At 52.0% G+C, this 18332-nt stretch overlaps 1 protein-coding gene across 1 annotated transcript in view; it reads right to left on the bottom strand.

Moving 5' to 3' along the window:
* Positions 1 to 16152, bottom strand: part of LOC125094316 (epididymis-specific alpha-mannosidase-like) — a 32010-nt gene extending 15858 nt beyond the window's left edge. Inside the window, exons 1-8 of the mRNA XM_047719941.1 lie at positions 16015 to 16152; positions 14160 to 14306; positions 8319 to 8424; positions 5356 to 5528; positions 4490 to 4578; positions 4059 to 4062; positions 2868 to 3071; positions 1349 to 1547 (exon numbers count right to left, since the gene is read on the bottom strand). Coding sequence (XP_047575897.1) covers positions 1349 to 1547; positions 2868 to 3071; positions 4059 to 4062; positions 4490 to 4578; positions 5356 to 5528; positions 8319 to 8424; positions 14160 to 14306; positions 16015 to 16152 — 1060 coding nt within the window. The remainder of the gene's footprint in view (positions 1 to 1348; positions 1548 to 2867; positions 3072 to 4058; positions 4063 to 4489; positions 4579 to 5355; positions 5529 to 8318; positions 8425 to 14159; positions 14307 to 16014) is intronic.
* Positions 16153 to 18332: the final 2180 nt, after the last annotated feature.

The raw sequence follows: 18332 nt of genomic DNA, 5'->3' as shown, positions 1-18332 counted from the left end.
CTGGAGAGAAGGGCAGGCAGTTGGCATGAGTCTGCCTGGCCTGGGGGCTTCCGGAGACCAAGTCCCAGGAGAGCTGAGGAGGCTGGGGCCTGGGCTCTGGCTCTGCCTGGGTCACTTATGAGGGCAGCCACAGACTCCTACTCCAGCTAGGCCAGAAATAGCCCAGGGATTCCAGGGAGGGGTTGGGGTAAGTGTGAGTATGTAATTGGCCTGGACCAGGCCTGGGATGGGGAACCAGAGAGCCCAGGGTGGACCTGGGAAACCTGGGACAGCCTATGAGCCTAGGGCCTGGGAGACCTCGAGGGACAGGAGAGCGAGATGGGAGCCAAGTTGGCAGCATCCAGCTGCCATAGGCCCTGAGTGCTGGCATGTGACTCAGGGGCAATGGGGAGTCCAGGACAAGCCTGCAATCACTGGGGTTCCACTGGCAGTCCAGGGAGGTGGGATGGGGGAAAGCTGAGGGATCCCGTGTCTGCTGCATGGACCTGCACATAGGGAATGACTCCTGACTAAGACTGGGTGGGACGAGGGGGACTGGGTGCCTCCTGGCAGCATGGCTGGGTCCCACAGGTGGTTGACTGTCCCTATGGTTCTTGCCTTCTGCCTCCTCCCAGGCTGGGGAGTGTCTCCATTCCCTGACCTTCTCCCACATGACCTGAACACACCAGGAAGGGTATTCAGCCCTGTGATCCGGGGAAAGGCTACAGGCTGTATGGTCAGGAGACCATGCTGTCCACAGCTCCTCCAGCAGGCTGAGTGTCCTGCTCAGGCAGGGGCGCCCAGCAGCCTAAGCTCTAAATCCCCAGTGACTCAGAGCAGGGACCAGGGATCACGCACCTGTCCACTCTCCACACAAACATTGTCTCTCCTGGAGGGTTGCACCAAATCAAGCCCATTCAGAACACCTGCAGGACATTGTCCTATCTCCTCCCTCTTCGGTGTAGCCCCGCCCAATTCAGCATAGCCGCGCCCACACTCACGTAGCCTCCCCTACCTGGACTGTAACCACGCCCACAAGGATGTAGTTACACTTGAACTGCAAGTGTAACCCCGCCCACATCAATTTGCCCCTCCCACCTCAACTATAACCAAGCTCACAGCCTTGTAGCCCTCCTGGGTGAAGGCGGCCAAGGCCTTGTGGATGTGGAAATAGGAAGCTATGGAGCCCTTCTGTGAGTGTAGTGTCAATCCTAGGATATCTAGGTGGGACAGGGTGTGGGGGCGGGTGTGGGGAGCAGGGGCCATCTCGGCCCCAGTGACCCTCAAAAGCTCCACCAGCACGGCAGAGCAGACTCGGTGGGCACCCTCCCCAGCACCAGATCTGCAACCAACTTGCATAGGGTCATACCTGAGGAATAGGGCAGGAAGTCTTGGTGTTCACGGACGTGCCAGGTGACATTGGAAGCTTGCAATGCGCCGAAGTATTTGGCCAGTGTAGTGTACTCTACAGAGATGCCGAGTTTGGCTGTATTACTGTTGATGAATTCCAGCAGAGGGTCCATGTTTTCGAACTGCAGCGAGGCATTGAAGAACTGCTTGTCACACCCCTGCATGCAGGGACACACACAGCGCAAAACCTTGTAATTCCTCTGCAGTGCCCAGCCCAGGCAGAACCCAGCCCAGCCCTCATCACCTCCATCAGGGGCCCTCCTGGCTCCCTGGCAGAACCTCAACCAGCTCCCCAGGGACATCCCTGCACCCACTTACCTTCCTCCCTTCTGTCCTTTCTTACTTCCTTCCTTCTTTCCTTCCTCTTTACTTTTTTCACTTTAAAATCTTGTTAGTTTTAAATCATACTGTACATTACATCTCCAGAGCATGTTTCTTGTATAACTGGAAGTCCGCACCTTCAACCACCTTGCCCAGAGCCTCCTCCCTCACCCCTCAACTCCAGAGACTGCAAAATTTATCTCTTCATCTATGCTTGATGACTTTAGTATCACATTAAATGAAATCATGCAGTATTGGAATTCTCTGTCTGACTTATTTCTCCCCAGGGCCTTTTTTAAAGATCAACAGTATTACTATCCATCAATATCATTAATTATAACTCCTGACAATTATGAATAACAGGGATAACAGCCATCACCCACAATTACAGACCTTCTGTGCCCCTTTCCACAAGCAGTCAAGATGTAAGAAGACAGGCTAGGGAGTGCCCTGCTGGGTCTGAGCATGAATCCCCATCCTAGCTGCCCCGCAATCTGGCTGTGCAGCCTCAAGATGATGCCTTGACCTCTCTGGTTCTCAGGTCCCTCATTTCCAAAATGGGATACCAGCCATGCCCACATCCTAGGCCCATAAGGCATAGTAAGTGGATGAGACAAATATATCACATGGAAGTTGCCTGTGCCCTGGGGGAGCTCCATGAAAGAGAGCTCTGCAGGTGATGGTGAGGAGGAGAGGCAAAAGGAGGAGGAGGACGTCTATGTCTGACACTGTCATGGGGCATGCCTCCTGTCAGCCCTAGATCAAGCCTGTGAGGCAGGACCTGTCATGATTCCCACTTCAGAGACAAGGAAACTGAGACCCAGGGGGTAAGGCACACAACGACAGAGCAGGGGGCCAGGATTCCCACCTAGGCCTTACATCCCAACACTGAGATGGGAAGATGAGAAGGAAGGAACTGAGGGGAGCTGGGGGCTGGCATGGGCCAGGGGCTGTATTTCAGGTGGGAGAAGCTGGGGGAGTCCCAGGTGTTGGGAGGAGCTGGTGGAAGGGGTGAGGCCATGTGGTGTACAGGGAAGAGACAATGGCCCAGGGCTGATGATGGCAGCCTGGCCTGGCCCCTGAAGAGCCTGGTTGGTGAGACTGGACAGGAGTCCAAAGCTGTGTTGGGGACACTAGGGTGTGGGACCCCGCCTTACCCAGGGCCAGAGGAGATGTGATGTCTGGAACCAGGCAGCCCGTTCTTTCACATTGTCCACAAGAAGATCTACATAGTATTTCATGTTGTTCCAAGTGATGGGTGCAGACTTGGGTTGAAATAGCCTATTGGAGGGAGGCTCCGGGAAGACAGCCGAGCCATCCCAGTAAAAGCCTTCCCTGCAGGGGTGTAAAGGGTTAGCTGACTCCACCTTGAGAAGGGAGGCAGCTTGGGGTCCAGAAGGTCAGGCAGGGTGCCGCCGGACCCAGGCAGCTCAGGGAGTGCAGACCACCACTCAGGCCTCCATCTCCCAGTATTTTTTTTTATCTTTTATTTATTTCAGAGAAAGAGTGAGCCAGAGAGCAAAAGCCAGGGAAGAGGCAGAGGGAGAAAGAGATGCAGACTCCCCACTGAGCAGGGAGCCTGCTGTGAGGCTCCATTGCAGGACCAAGGGATCATGACCTAACCTGAAGGCAGATGCTTCACCAACTGAGCCACCCAGATGCCCTCCTTCTCCCACCTGTGTGATGAGCAGCTCTTGCTGTCCCACAAGAGCACTGCAGACAGATGGGGCTCAAACACACGTGTCATGGTTGACCAGCTGTGTATCTTGAACACGGCCCCTTCCCTGGACCCACACTGCCTCATCCAACACATGGAGCCCACAGTCCATGCCTCCCCACTTCCACCCCTGGGGATCTCATGGGATTCCTTTCATTTCGGGATTCTCGGGGCCAATAAGAAGACCATCAGACCTGGGTCTAAGGCCCCAAGCAGGGTGAGGCAAGAGAGGCACTGTGTCCCAGGGTGAATGGTAAGGGAGTGCTGAGTCTCCGTATGGGACATAGAGATAAGTTAGTGTCCTATTTCAAAACTCAGACTTAATGCAAAGCAAATTGTCATGAACAGAATCCCAACATTTCTCTAAGGACAAGGGCAGTATTCTGGATTTTCCCTCTTGCCTCAGGCTCCAGTTTGGTCCACATGGCAGAGAACGCAAGATCGACCCTGCGGGTCGATGCCCCCATTAGGGTCCTCCCTGCCTTACTCTGGGCTGCACAAGGTATCATAGGGTGGACCCTGGACCAGCCGCCAGGAGCCGCCACTTGGATCCTCTCAGCCTGTCTCCTCATCCATAAAATGTCCTTATGGTTGTCATGAAGGATAAAGGAAAGACATCAGTAGAAAACACTGGGCTCAGGCCTGGCACAGAGTGAGGCCTGACAAACAGAATGACTGGTCCTGAAGTCCGTGTCTGGCATCCTTCTCACCATCTGCCCTTCACCTTGCCCACTAATCTCTCCTGTTCCAGGACCGGCAAGCCTGTTGCCCACAGCCTCCCAGGTATAAAGGGCCAGAGCAGGTTGAATCCAGGGCCTCCCACCCGAAGAACCCTCAGGCTGGCTGCTCCAACGATGTGGAGATCTTGGAGCCGGCCACCCGAACCACCCAGACCCCGACACAGCTGACCACGGGCCAGGGTTGAGCGGCCCTGTCCCAGTTTCTCCTTCTGTAAGCTGGAGAGCTCAGAGCATCTGCCAAGGGGGTGGATGAAGAGTGGGCAGTGTCTGTGGTAATACAGGCAGGGTGCTTAAAACACAGGCTGCCCCGGGAAGTGCTCACGAGCAGTAGCTGTACTGGTCTAAGACGTGCGTGAAGATTTCCTGCTCAGCCGCCAGGGATGGGGACCCTCGCCACACGAACTGCAGACCCTGAAAACCCCAAGAAAACAGAATGAAGGCCCAGGGGCAACACAGCTGCCCTGGTTCCACCTCCCCCAGCCCCACCTGGGCCTCCCTCCAGGGTTCAGGACTCCATCCCCTCTGTGGGCTCCTCTCGACTCCCTCGGACCTCCCACACCCTCATATGGTGGTGGAAACTGCCCTCCAGAAGGAGCCAAACTGCTTCTGCTCCCTTCCACCTCCAGCAGCACTGTCTCTGCCAAGGCCCGCTAGAGAAGCTCATTCTGGCTCTGCTTGAATACCTCCTGGCACAGGGAGCTGCCCACCTCTCACAAAGCCTGCAGTCTGTTGTTTCATTGCCCTCATGGTTAGAACCCAGGCAGCGTAGCAAAGGAGGGAGAAATCCTGCTTCTATTAAGTACTAGCCAGCAGGATGCTGGGACCACACGCATGTTCCCTGATTCTTCTGTGCCTCAGTTTCTGTGTGGAAGAAATGGGGGGGGGGCCCCACCCAGGCCCAAGCAGCACAGAGTCAGCTGCAGGAGAAGTGGACCAATGCGGGAAGGGAACTCCATGCCCGGCATGGCTTGTGGTGGGGCTCAGGACGACGTTGCTTCTCTCGCCCACTAGAACCCAAGTCCACCTTCATCTGCTGCTGCCCGCGGCAGCTTGCATTTGTCTCAGACCACTTTTGCCTGAGTCATGCTGGAGAGAATACTCATTCCTCCAGGAGCGTGGGAGCAGGCCCTGCACACAGAGGGAAGAAGGCAGCGGCCAGAGGCAGCAGCGCATGTGCTCATGACTCACTTGGTCTTTCTGCATGGCACCCTTCAGGTCATAGTCGATCCGGGAGATGATGTGGGCATGGAAGCCCGCCAGGGCAAATAGGGTTGGGGTCGTGGCAGAGGCGCCAAAGGGGTCGACTTGCCAGGAGAACCGTGGCCGGATCCCAAAGGTTTCATATAAGAACCCATGTCCTTCTGCAAAGAGAGCACCGCCTTGCTGGTGACAGGAAGGGACCCCTTGCCACCCGCTCACTCAGCCCCTGCCCTTCCATGGAGCTGGAGTGTCATCTGGGGCTGGGCTGCAGGAGATCCTAACACAGAGGAGGCCACACCAGGATCCTCTGATGTCTCGTTTACTCGTTCATGACGTTAGAGTCACAACATGGGCCTGAGCCATTACAGAGGACCCCAGGCCTGTTGGACAGAGTCATGAACAGAGCAGAGGCCAGGCCAAGTCAGGAGAGGGGAGTGCTGCCAGACGTCAGTGGCTGAGAAGGTTGGGGTCTGAGGCACCCAGGAGGGGATGAGGACCAGCCAGGGTGCACAGGCCTGGCATGGGATTCCAGGCCCTCCGGGACAGCAGGGGGAGGAGGCAGAGGGCGATCAAGAAGCAGAGGAGACCCGGAGGGAGCAGTGGAGGCAAGGGAAGATCTGGGGATTGTGGGTCAGGGATTATGAGGGAGTGGACAATAGCAACTCAGGAAAGAGGGCAGGTAGTACAAAGAAGAGCCCTCTCTATAGACAGGGAGCCAGAGCCAGGCAGACCTGATTGCAGCCTGTTCAGTATCCCCTTCTCCTGCACTCAGAGAATCCTCACTTTGTTCAGGGGGTGCCATCCCAACCCCAAAGGATGAATTGCCATTGGTCTCAGCCACTCGTGGCAAGTTCATTCCCCTCTGTCAGATACTTGTTTTCTCAGCCTGGTTGGAAGCCAGAGTTGGGCATGGACCCCAGTTGGAGCCAAAAAGATGTGTGCCTTAAGCTTGCTTTGTTTTGGGGAAAGATTTCCCACCTGCATTAAAAACAGCAAGTCAGATTGGGTAAAGGAGAGAAGTGAGTTGGGAGAAATCGGAGGGGAAGACAAACCATGAGAGACTGTGTACTCTGAGAAACAAACTGAGGGTTTTGGAAGGGAGGGGTGGGGGATTGGGATAGCCTGGTGGTGGGTATTAAGGAGGGCACGTATTGCATGGAGGACTGGGTGTGGTGCATAAACAATGAATCTTGGAACACGGGAAAAAAAATTAAGTTAAAAAAAAAAAAACAGCCAGGGGCACCTGGGTGGCTCAGTGGGTTAAAGCCTCTGCCTTCGGCTCAGGTCATGATCCCAAAGTCCTGGGATCGACTCCCGCATTGGGCTATCTGCTCAGTAGGGAGCCTGCTTCCTCCTCCTCCTCTCTCTCTCTCTCTCTCTCTCTCTCTCTCTCTCTCTGCCTTCCTCTCTGCCTACTTGTGATCACTCTGTCAAATAAATAAAATCTTAAAAAAAAAAGACTCAAGTCGCTGCTCCTCAGGTTCCTGGCCCTCTAGCACAAAGCACCCCCGAGCCCCAAATGAAGAGGTGATTACTGAAGGAAGCCGCTAATTATCCCATGGACCGGCGTCCTCCTACTTCTTCTAGTCTCAGAAGCCCACCCTCCCTGTCAGCTTCAGCAGGTGCAGAGTCCCTAGGCTAGACCCCGCCTTCCAAGACACGTGGCTCTTCCTGACCAATGGGCTGTGAGCTCAGTGTTGGAGGCCATTCCCCAGCATCTCTTGAGGGCCCTTTGGGTCACGTGACTGCATCCTGACCAATGAGACAGGAGAAGGACGTTTGGCCTACACCCCATAGCATCCCTGCAGACCAAAGACAACCTGGGAGTAGGGGCTTGGGGCCCGGCCGGGAGCTAGTGGTAGACAACCCCTGGACCGGAGGGGCCCGGATGGTCACAGGTGTGTCCCCTCCTCCTGGCCAGACCTTTCCCTTCTCTGCACTGCAGCAGTGGCGCCCGGGAGCCTGACCCATGCTGCGCTTTCCCACTCGGGATGCGGTGAGTGTGCAGCTCTTGCTCAGGGACCTGCCCTCATCTCACCTCTGTGGGGGGGTCCCAGCTGGGGAGCTGGCCCCTCAGTGAGTGGAAGGAGTGGCCACGCTCAGCTTTCCCTGGTCACCGAGTGCTGCGGGCAGGTGCCTCTCCCTCCAGAAAAGTGTCGGGTCAGACTAAGGTGTGGGTGGGCGGCCCTCAAAGGAGTGTTACGGGGGCCCCTCCATTCCCTCCCTCCCCTGCGGGCAGCCTGCAGTGGCCTGTCATGGCAAAGAGACACCTCAGATCGAGGAGGAGGGCCGGTGCCTCTGCCCACTGACGTGCTAGAGGACGGGTGGTGATGACAGGGGAGGTGGCGGAGGTTGGGTGGGGTGCGGATGGGGCAGTGCGTTCAGGACGCTGGTGGTAATGATGCTGGAAGTGATGATGGTGGTCATCATGATGGTGACACAGGTGGTGTACATGGTGCTGTGGCTGTCATGTGGATGGGGAGAGGGTGTCGATGCAGGTGGTGGCCTGAGTAATGGAGGCAGAGAGGGGGGTCTCACTGGTGCAGGTGGCGCTGTGTGTACTAGTGGGGATGGTGAGGATGGCATCTAACCCTCACTGTTTATCTCCTGGGAACCACGGGCTCCACTTCGTGTGCCCCAAGGAATTGTCCCAATTTGATCCTCACAAGTACCCTGTGAGGGAGGCTGTGCTGTCAAACTCCTTTGGGCCATGAGGAAAGGGAGGCTCAGTGAGGGGACGTCCCTTGCCCAGGGTCCTGGGGCTGGGAATGCACAGACACAGGATAGACCCAGGCCATCTGGTCTTGAGACCACGCTCCACACCCCTGCACTCACATGGCCGCAGTGTCCTGCTGAGAGGGAAAGACCGGCCCAGAGCTGGGATTCAGGAACCCAGTCCCAGTGTGTTTGGAGGCCCCAGGATAACCTGAGGTGGGGAAGGGGGACCTAACCTGTGAGCTGCAGAATCTGGTCATCAAAGTGGGTCACAGCCTCGTCATGCATGACCTGGCCCCCGATGACAAACTCCAGGCGTCTTGTGGCCAGGAGATGGCGGACCTTGATGACAAGCAGAGAGAACAAAGACAAGTTAGAACCCCAGAATTGGGCTAGGTCTGTGGGGACATGCCTCCAATGTCTCATGGTGCCTTCCCCCACACCCACATGTGCATTCATTCTGCAAGAGCAGCAGGTCAGACCTGCCTCCCAACATCCACGCCAGCACCTGGTCCATGGCTGCTACTTGATCTGTGTTACCTCCACCTGAAACTACCTATAGCTCTGTCTCTAATTCTGTCTCTACCGCCATGTCTACCTCTGTATCTACCTCCTTGTCTACCTTTTCCTCTGTCTCCATGTCTGTATCTATATCTGTTAAATTGTCACTACCTGGATAACTTCAGATGTATCAAAAACTTGCAAAAATTGTGCAAACAGTTCCTGTGGATCCCTTCCCCTGTTTTGTTCGCTGTGAACCTTCTTTACCTATTTGCCATAGAGCTCCCATATCTCCTTTTAACTTGGTACAGTTTTCTCTAAGCCATTCAGAAGTACCAGTTGGACATAGCATACCTGCTCCCTATTCCCTCACTGTGTGTTTTGTCAGGACAGAGTAATTATAGCCATAGTACAATTCCCAAAATTAGGACACTTACCATTAATGCAACACTGTAGCTAATCCAGACTTCATCCAAATGTTCCCAGTTGCTCAATGAATGTCCTGTTAGTGGTATGGGGCTCAGTCCAGGATGGGGCCTAGGCTCCCCTGTCATGTCTCGTAATTGTCCTGTATACCCAACACTTCTTCAACCCCTATGTCCTCTTGCTCGGCTTGATCATTTTGGGGATTACAGGCCAGGAATGTTGGAGAGTGTCCTCCTGCTTGTGTTGCCTCATGACTGGCTGGTATTTTTTATAAACTTTTTAAACCTTAAATTCAAGGGGCGCCTGGGTGGCTCAGTGGGTTAAAGCCTCTGCCTTCAGGTCATGATCCCAGAGTCCTGGGATCGAGCCCCTCATTGGGCTCTCTGTTCAGCAGGGAGCCTGCTTCCTCCTCTCTCTCTCTGCCTGCCTCTCTGCCTACTTGTGATCTCTGTCTGTCAAATAAATAAACAAAATCTTAAAAAAAACTTTAAATTCAATTAATTAACATATTATGTATTACTAGGTTCAGAGGTAGAGGTCAGTGATTCATCAATGTTATAAAACACCCAGTGCTCATTACATCACATGCCCTTCTTAAGCCCATCATTCCATTAACCCATCCCCCACACCCCCTCACCTGAGCAACTCTCACTCAGCTGGTTTCCTATGATTAAGAGTCTTTTATGGTTTGTCTTCTTCTCTGATTTTGTCTTATTTTATTTTTTTCCTCTATTCCCCATGATCCTCACATATGAGTGAGATCATATGATAATTGTCTTTCTCTGACTGATTTATTTCTCTTAGTGTATTACTCTCTAGCTCCACCCACATCATTGCAAATGGCAAGATTTCATTTTTGATGGCTGAGTAGTATTCCATTGTGTGTGTGTGTGTGTGTGTGTGTGTGTGTGTGTGTGTGTATCACATCTTCTTTATCCATTCATCTATTGATGGGCTTCTAGGCTTTCCATAGTTTGGCTATTGTGGACATTGCTGCTATAAACATTGGGGTGCACATGCCCCTTTCGATCACTACATTTGTATCTTTAGGGTAAATCCCTAGTAGTGTCAGTGCTGGGTCATAAGGTAGCTCTATTTTCAACTTTTTGAGGAACCTCCATACTGTTTTCCAGAGTGGCTACACCAGCTTGCATTCCTACCAACAGTGTAGGAGGGTTCCCCTCATCAACACTGTTCCCCTCATCAACATCTGTTGTTTCCTGTCTTATTAATTTTAGCCATTCTGACTGGTGTGAGGTGGTATCTCACTGTGGTTTTGATTTGTATTTCCTGATATCAAGTGATGTTGAGCACTTTTTCATGCATATTGGCCATTTGTATGTCTTCTTTAGAGAAATGTCTGTTCATGTCTTCTGCCCATTTCTTGATTGGATTATTTGTTCTTTGGTTTTAAGTATGATACGTTCAATATAGATTTTGAATACTAGCCTTTATCTGATATGTCATGCAAATATCATCTCTCATTCTCTCAGTTGTCTTTTGGCTTTGTTGACTGTATCCTTTGCTGTGCAAAAGCTTTTTGTCTAAAAAAATAAAAAAATAAAAACTTTTGTCTTGACGATATACCAATAGTTCATTTGTGCCTTTGCTTTCCTTGCCTTTGGAGACATGTCTCACAAGAAGTTGCCATGAGTGAGGTTGCAGAAATTGCTGCCTGTGTTCTCCTCTTTTGATGGGTTCCTGCCTCACATTTAGAGCTTTCATCTATTCTGAGTCCATTTTTGTGTATGGCGTAAGGGAATGGTCCAGTTTCATTCTTCCACATATGGCTATCCAATTTTCCCAACACTCTTTACTAAAGAGACTGTCTTTCTCCCTTGGATATTCTTTCCTGCTTTGTTAAAGTTTAGTTGACCATAGAGTTGAGGGTTCATTTCTAGGCTCTCTATTTTGCTGCATTGATCTATGTATCTGTTTTTGTGCCAGTACCATACTGTCTTGATGATGACACCTCTGTAATAGAGCTTAAAGTCTGGAATTGTGATGCTGCTAGCCTCATAGAATGAGTCCAAAAGTTTTCCTTCCATTTCTATTTTTTGAAACACCTTTAGAAGAACAGGTATTAATTGTTCTTTAAATGTTTGGTAGAATTCCCCCCAGAAAGCCATTCAACCCTGGACTCTTGTTTATTGGGAGATTTTTGGTGGCTGCTTAAATTTCCTTGCCTATTATGGGTCTGTTCGAGTTTTCTGTTTCTTCCTGTTTCAGTTCTGGTAGTTCATATGTTTCTAGAAATGCATCCATTCCTTCCTGATTGCCTAATTTGTTAGTATATAGTTGTTCATAATATGTTCTTAGAATTGTATTTCTTTGGTGTTGGTTGTGATCTCTCCTCTTTCGTTCATGATTTTATTTATTTGGGTCCTTTCTCTTTTCTTTTTGGTGTTTCTGGCCAGGGATTTATCAATCTTAATTCTTTCAGAGAATCAGCTCCTAGTTTCCTTGATCTGTTCTACTGTTCTCTTGGCTTCTAGTTCATTGATTTCTGCTCTAATCTTTATTAATTCTCTCTTGCTGGGTTTGGGCTTTATTTGGTGTTCTTTCTCCAGCCCCTTTAGGTGTAAGGTTAGCTTCTCTATTTGACGACTTTCTTGTGCTTTGAGAAAGGTCTGTAATGTTATATACTCCCCTCTTAGGACTGCCTTTGTTGCATCTCGAAGTTTTTGTTTTTGCTTTTGTTTCTAAATATTTTATTTATTTATTTATTTATTTGACAGAGACAGAGAGAGCAAGAGAGAGGATATACAGAGGTACTGGGAGAGGGAGAAGCAGGCTTCCCACAGAGGAGGGAGTCTAATGTGGGGCTCTGTCTCAGGACTCTGGGATCATGACCTGAGTCAAAGGCAGATGCTTAATGTCTGAGCCTCCCAGGTGCCCTGCATCTCAAAGGTTTTGAACAGTAGTGTTTTCATTTTCATTTGTTTCCATGAATTTTTAAAAATTCTTCTTTAATTTCTTGGTTGACCCATTCATTCTTTACTTGGACGCTCTTTACCCTCCATGTTTTTGAATTCTTTCCTTCTCCTCTCCATCTCCCCATGTCTTCTGTGTTATTCCTTATGCTCCACAAATAAATGAAACCATATGATAATTGACTCTCTCTGCTTGACTTATTTCACTCAGCATAATCTCTTCCAGTCCCGTCCATGTTGATACAAAAGTTGGGTATTCCTTCCAAATTTCCTCTTAAGAGTGAGTTCCTGTTTCAAAGCATTGTGGTCTGAACATTCACAAGGAATGACTCCATTCTTTTGGTACCAGTTGAGACCAGATTTGTGACCCTGTATGTGATCTATTCTAGAGATTGTTCCAGGTGCAGTTCAGAAGAATGTGTATTCTCTTGCTTTAGGATGCAAGTCTCTGAATGTATCTGTGAAGTTCATCAGATCCAGTGGGTCATTCAAGGACCTTGTTTCCTTGCTAATCTTAAATGACCTGTCCATTGTAGTGAGGGAGGTGTTCAAGTTGCCTATGATTACAGTATTATTATCTATGTGTTTCCTTAATTTTGTTTTAATTGGTTTATATAATTAGCAGCTCCCATGTTTGGGGCATAAATATTTACAATGGCTAGATCTTGTTGGATAGACACTTTAAATAGAATATAGTGTCCTTCCTCATCTCTTATTTCAGTCTTTGGTTTAATATCTAATTTGTTGGATATAAGGATTGCCACCCCAGCTTTCTTTTGATGTCCGTTAGCATAATAAGTGGCTTTCCACCCTCTCACTTTCAATCTGGAGACGACTTACAGTCTAAAATGAGTCTCTTGCACACAGCATATCAATGGGTCTTGCTTTTTTGGCTGATAAGTATTTTTTAAATAAATGAAACAATGGAGGGATGGAGACGTGGGCAGTAGGGAAAGACAGTGGTGGTGAGTCCAGTGCATTCTTTGGAGACTGTAGTTTCCATTTGCTTTCAGGACTGTCAAGGTCTCATGATTATTCACTCCAAGATGACTGAATGGGCTCCTGCTGCATACTGTTTTACATGAGCACCTACCACATCCCAGGCACTTTCCAGACACTTGGGGGTTCATGGGAGCAAGTAGAGAAAAGTCCCTGCTTCCAGGGAGCCATGACATGAGTGGTCTGCCCAGGACTCTGCTGGGTCACATCCCTCCTCAAGAATGAGGAGAGACATTTGGGTTTGGGGTGTCTCCATAGAGGGCAGCCCACCCCTGGACACCTTGAGAGACCCGCTTCACTCAGACCTGCCCGGCTCAGTGTCCCACCCATCCAGTATCAGCTCTGTTACCATGGGCCATTCGCCTCCCCTCTCTGAACCAGGACCATCTGTGCAGCATGGAGTAACTATCCCCACCATACACCCTGTTGGGAGGACGTGGTGATATGGACTGTAAAAAGTAGAAGCCAGCACCTGGCACTTGGCCAGCACCCACACCATGCAAGGCTCCTTCTTATGACTCCATAGGGTGCAGGTTCAAGACACCCCTCAGGTGGGATCCAGTGAAGTCTTCCCTTTAGCTTCTCAGCTTTGCCACTTGGGCAAGTCTCTCACCACTCTGTCAGTGACCATTCTGGAGGAAGGTGAACGTCAGGGAGGGGACCAGGTCCACAGTGTCCTCCCAGGTTCACACATCCCGCATTCATCAGAACCCAGCAGATCTGAGGAGGGGGAGGTCACTCCCATTTACACAGTCAGGACCTGCAGCTCACAGAATGCACCCCTGCCTGGACTGAGTCCCAGGTTGGCCCCCCCTTGGACACTGGCTTCCCAGGGCCTCTCTAACCCTGCACCCCATGATGCCTTCTGTGACCCACTTTAAATGCAGGCACTGGGGCACCCTGGGCAGGGTGGTCAGCTGCAAGCCATGGGGCCATGCAGATGGTAGATGAAGCGGCAGGTGGGGTCCAAAGAGACCCCATTCCACACAAGATGAGTGCAGGTCTGACTTGTTAGAGCACCATTTCACACCAACAGCCACAAAAGCAGATAAAACCAAACCCATCCTTTGGGCTGGGCTGAGCACAAACCAGAGCTAAACAAGTCATGTGAAGTGCCCAGTGCACCTGGCCTGGGAGCTTCAAACCACACAGCCCTGGACACAGGGCTTCCCTGCCTGGGCATCCCTCCCTCCCAGAAGCCCCTGCAGACAGCAGTACCTGGCGTTTCTGCCTGCCCGAGGCGATGCCATCCCACCACAGCCGGAAGTACTCTTGCTCCACAGCAATGAAGCAGCGATGCTCCTGGAGCATGAGCTCCTGCACCACGGAGGTGTAGACATTGGATGCGTAGGCCTGTAGGCTTTCCTGTGGAGGGGGCACCACATCACACCAGCCCCTGTGGAGGATCCCAGAGGCTTGGCCCCAAGGATCCAGTACTACAATCCCCATGACACAGGGTCCCTGGACCCTACAACTCCCTTCGGGCATCTGCCCTGGGCTCTTCTTCTCTTCCTCCCTTGCCACTCCAACAGGAACACACAGGGACTGCTCTGTGCTGGACACACAGTGCCAGCTGGCCCTGAGACAGTGGTATGGCTCTCCCGCCTCTGATGAGATCCTGCTGTTCTAGGGAGAGAGATGATGTACCAGACCATGACACAGGATGTGCCCAGGGGACAGGGACGGCTTCCCCAATGGGGCCTGCCTGGGCTGAGGTGAGAGGCATTGATGTTGAGAACTGAGACTGAGAGGAGCCACTCCTGGCCCCACGGGTGGTCATGGGCATCTGCTGACCTGCCGCCCCCAGGTTAGAGGCTCCTCGGGACTAGCCATAACTGCTTCCTATATGTGTCTCCAGGCTGGCACAAGGTGGTGCCCAGAGGAGCTCCTTAATGAAATGTAAAGATCCCTGGCAGGGAGGCTTCAGAAAGAGGGGTCATTCCTGGGTTCCCTCAGGCAAAACCCCAACCTTTTCCAGGCTTCAGTTTTCTCTTCTGTACCTGAGGGCACCAAGCATGCTTCCCCACCATTCAACAATCTCCACAGGAAGCGGAGTGTCCCCCCAGAGGCTGTCCAGTGTGTCCCAGAACTGGACTCCACACGCCTCCCCCAGCATCAGATTCTCTTGCTGAGTCTCTCTCCAGCTGCCCCTCAAAAATGTCCTCAGAAAAGTTACTGTATCCTTAATCCCAGAGAGTGTTTGTTCTCTTCTGGGTTTTCTTCCTGTTCCCACAAAAGAGCTGGAGGCGGCCTTGGTGACAATATGCAGTTGCCTGACCCAGGATCCTGAGCAAATCTCATTCTCTTCCTGCTCCTTTTCCTGCATTCATTCCTTCTTGCATGCATTCATTCCTGTACTTCTTCATACCTGCATTAATTCATTCGTTCCTTCGTTCCTGCATTCATTCATTCATTCATTCCTCCATTCATTCATTCACTCAGCAATAGCTGGTGCACCTCTTCTGTCTGCCAGGGTGGTGAGAACATGCCAGGAAATATAACATAAGAAGCCCTTGGCCTGTGAAGCTAGCCTTCTGGTGGGGACAAGGGACCGACACCAAGCCCCTACCAAATGTGCATGGAAGGGAGGAGGGGAAGGGAATAAGGGCACACACAGGGATGCCAGGAAGACCCCACCAGAAAATGTTTTTTGTGGAGCCACACACAGGATGGTGGGCTCTAGGACAAGCTGGCTTGTTGGAGGAAGGCCTTCTGGGCAGAGGGAACAGCCCATGCGAAGGGTCGGAGACCTGTGCCATCGTACAGAAGGGGGACATGGGGCTCAGAAAGAGAACAGAGTCCACCTGTGGTGCCCCAGTCATGGACTGCGACCATGGCCTGAGTCAGGCCCATGTATCTCCACCTGACTATCCCTAGCATGGATGGGGAAAATGAGGCCATAGACCGGAGCCAAGGAAGTGAGCCTCCCTGGTCTCCAGCAGAGTCAGGTCATAACCCAGGTTGCTGCCTTGAGGATGTCAGCCAACACCAGGCTTCAAATCTGCCCTGGGATCTAGCAGGGAAAAGGAAGTTGATCTCCAGGGGTTCTGGGGTATGGTGAATGGGCACCTACCTGCACTGTGTAGATCCAGCCCACATCCATGTGACTGTGGGGAACCATGAAGACCCTGATGGGCTCCATGTGCTGGGCCACCAGGAACTGCAGTACCACCAGCTGTGTGAGAATGGGAAGCCAACCAGGCAGCCCCATCCCAGTGGCTGGTGGGCAGGGGCTACTGCTGGCCATCACTTGCTGCCCACTGGTGACTGGCCCCCTCGCAGAGAACAGTGCTCCCGACCCATGGGGAGGCGGGGACAGGAGCAGGAGGAGTGGCACTCACAGCAGTGTTGTCACCTGAGCCAGAAGAGGGGGTGGCCCTTGGACATCAATATTTGGCGCTCCGCCCCCATCACCAGCGTCTGGGCACTGATGTCAATTTTTTTAATTGTTTTATTTAAATTCAATTATTTAACCTATAACGTGTTCACCCAGTGGTCGTCACATCATGTGCCCACCTTGATGCCCATCACCTAGTTACCCCATCTCTCCACTCACCTCCCCTCCAGCAACCCGCAGTTTGTTCCTAGAGTTTTTGCTAGAGTCTTTTGGGTTGTCTCCCTCTCAGATTTCATTTTCTTTTATTTTTCCAACCCTTCCCCTATGATCCTGTTTGTTTTTTTCTTAAATTCCACATATCAGTGAAATCCCATGATAATTGTCATTCTCTGGCTTATTTCGCTTAGGATAAACCAGTGCTGTCCACTTCTCAGCAGACTCCCAAATACCATGTGCCCCAGGGTGGTAGTCACAGTATGCTCTCCCCTAGAGACTTGTCTGGAGGAAGCCATCAACCACATCGTGGGTCACCGCAGCCTTCTGTGCAAGGGACACACAGGGAGGAGCTCTGTCCTGCCCACAGCCAGCACCGGCTCAGCTGCCCCAAGAGCCAGCCACAAGCTAGCCATTCCTCTGGCCCAGCCCTGGCTTCAGGAGTCCATGCTGAGTCCTCACTGTAACCTCAGGAAGGACAGGGAGTGAGAAACATCCTGCTAATCATTCCTGAATGCCTCACCCCAGAAACTCGGGTGCTAATGGGTATTTGAGGCTGCTTGAAGTCCCTCATCCTCAAAACAGTGCTAATCCTCTATCCCAGCGTCCAGTGACCAGGAGCCACCTTGGGGAAGGGATGGAGGAATCCTTTCCATAGGGTCCTGCTGGGCCCTTGTAGCCTCCTTCCTCCCAGGGACGAGCTCTCCTTCCATCAGAGGGTTTGGGGTTTGGAACCTGGGCAAGGAATCCAGATGTGTCATTGGTGTGACTACCCTCAGCTTCTGGACTCAGCGATCCTCATGGCCCCAGAGAGGTCATGCAGATGGTGTGTGGCTCACCTGTCCATCTATTTTCCCACATGAGTGCTGTGTACTATCACCTCCATGGCTTACAGTGGTCCCATGCCATGCCGACCTCCACATGTTCCCATGGATCGACCTAACTTTGCTTCTGACTGCTCCGTGCAGTGACCTGGCCTCTTAATTCTGTGTCTGGTGATCCCCCCACCACCCCGAGCTAGCAGCCCACCCAGGTCTGCCATGGTCTCAATCATCAGGGAGGCCTGGAGGGAGCTGCCCATCTCTGAGTTCTCAGTATGCTGGTGCTTGAGAAATGGGGCCTCTGGAGAGCACTGTCCCCTGAAGGGATCTCACCTATAAACACTATCATCCCGAACGCCCATGTCCACCTGTCTGAATCTCTGATCCCTCTTCTTCCCTCTGTCTGGGCATCTCCTCTCCACCCTGAGTGGTCTTAGCCCTCTCCACCCTACTGAGCCGCTTGTGTGAGCCACAGCCCCTGCATGATGGTCCTCACAGCTGCAGCATCATCTCCTGGAACAGCCAACACAAGATCCCTCAGCCTGGACTCCAACACCGACATGTGTTCATCAGGCTCTGGAGGCTGGAAGCTGCCAGGGCTGGGGACAAGGTTGGGATGGCCTGTGTGACCCCGTCAGAGCCGCGGCTCTCCCCAACTAGGCGGCTGGCATTGTCTGCCCAGAGAGGCTGCCAAGGAGGAATGGAACTTTCTGACAACAGGCTTGGGTGAGCCCAGCCGCAGGATGCTATTTCGGTTTCTGGATTCTGTGGCTTCAGTCACTAACAGCACATTGTTGTCAGGAACAAGCCAGGGGGAGACGTGTTTTCCCCGCTTCAGTGAGATGCCCCCAGACACCGCACATTTGAGTCAAAGCTCTGGAAAAAGAACACAGGGTGCCCGCAGCTCCCTGGTGGCAAAGGGAACATGTCCCCAGTGTCACACCTGGGTTCTCTGGCCTGTGACTCCTGATCCGGCCACCGCTGCACACGAAGGTGCCCGGGACTTGTTCTGGGCAATTA

The sequence above is a fragment of the Lutra lutra genome, chromosome 2 (assembly GCF_902655055.1).
Source record: "Lutra lutra chromosome 2, mLutLut1.2, whole genome shotgun sequence".
NCBI lineage: Eukaryota > Metazoa > Chordata > Mammalia > Carnivora > Mustelidae > Lutra > Lutra lutra.
Note: the sequence above shows the minus strand (reverse complement) of the source record. Positions and strands in the feature narration are given on the sequence as shown.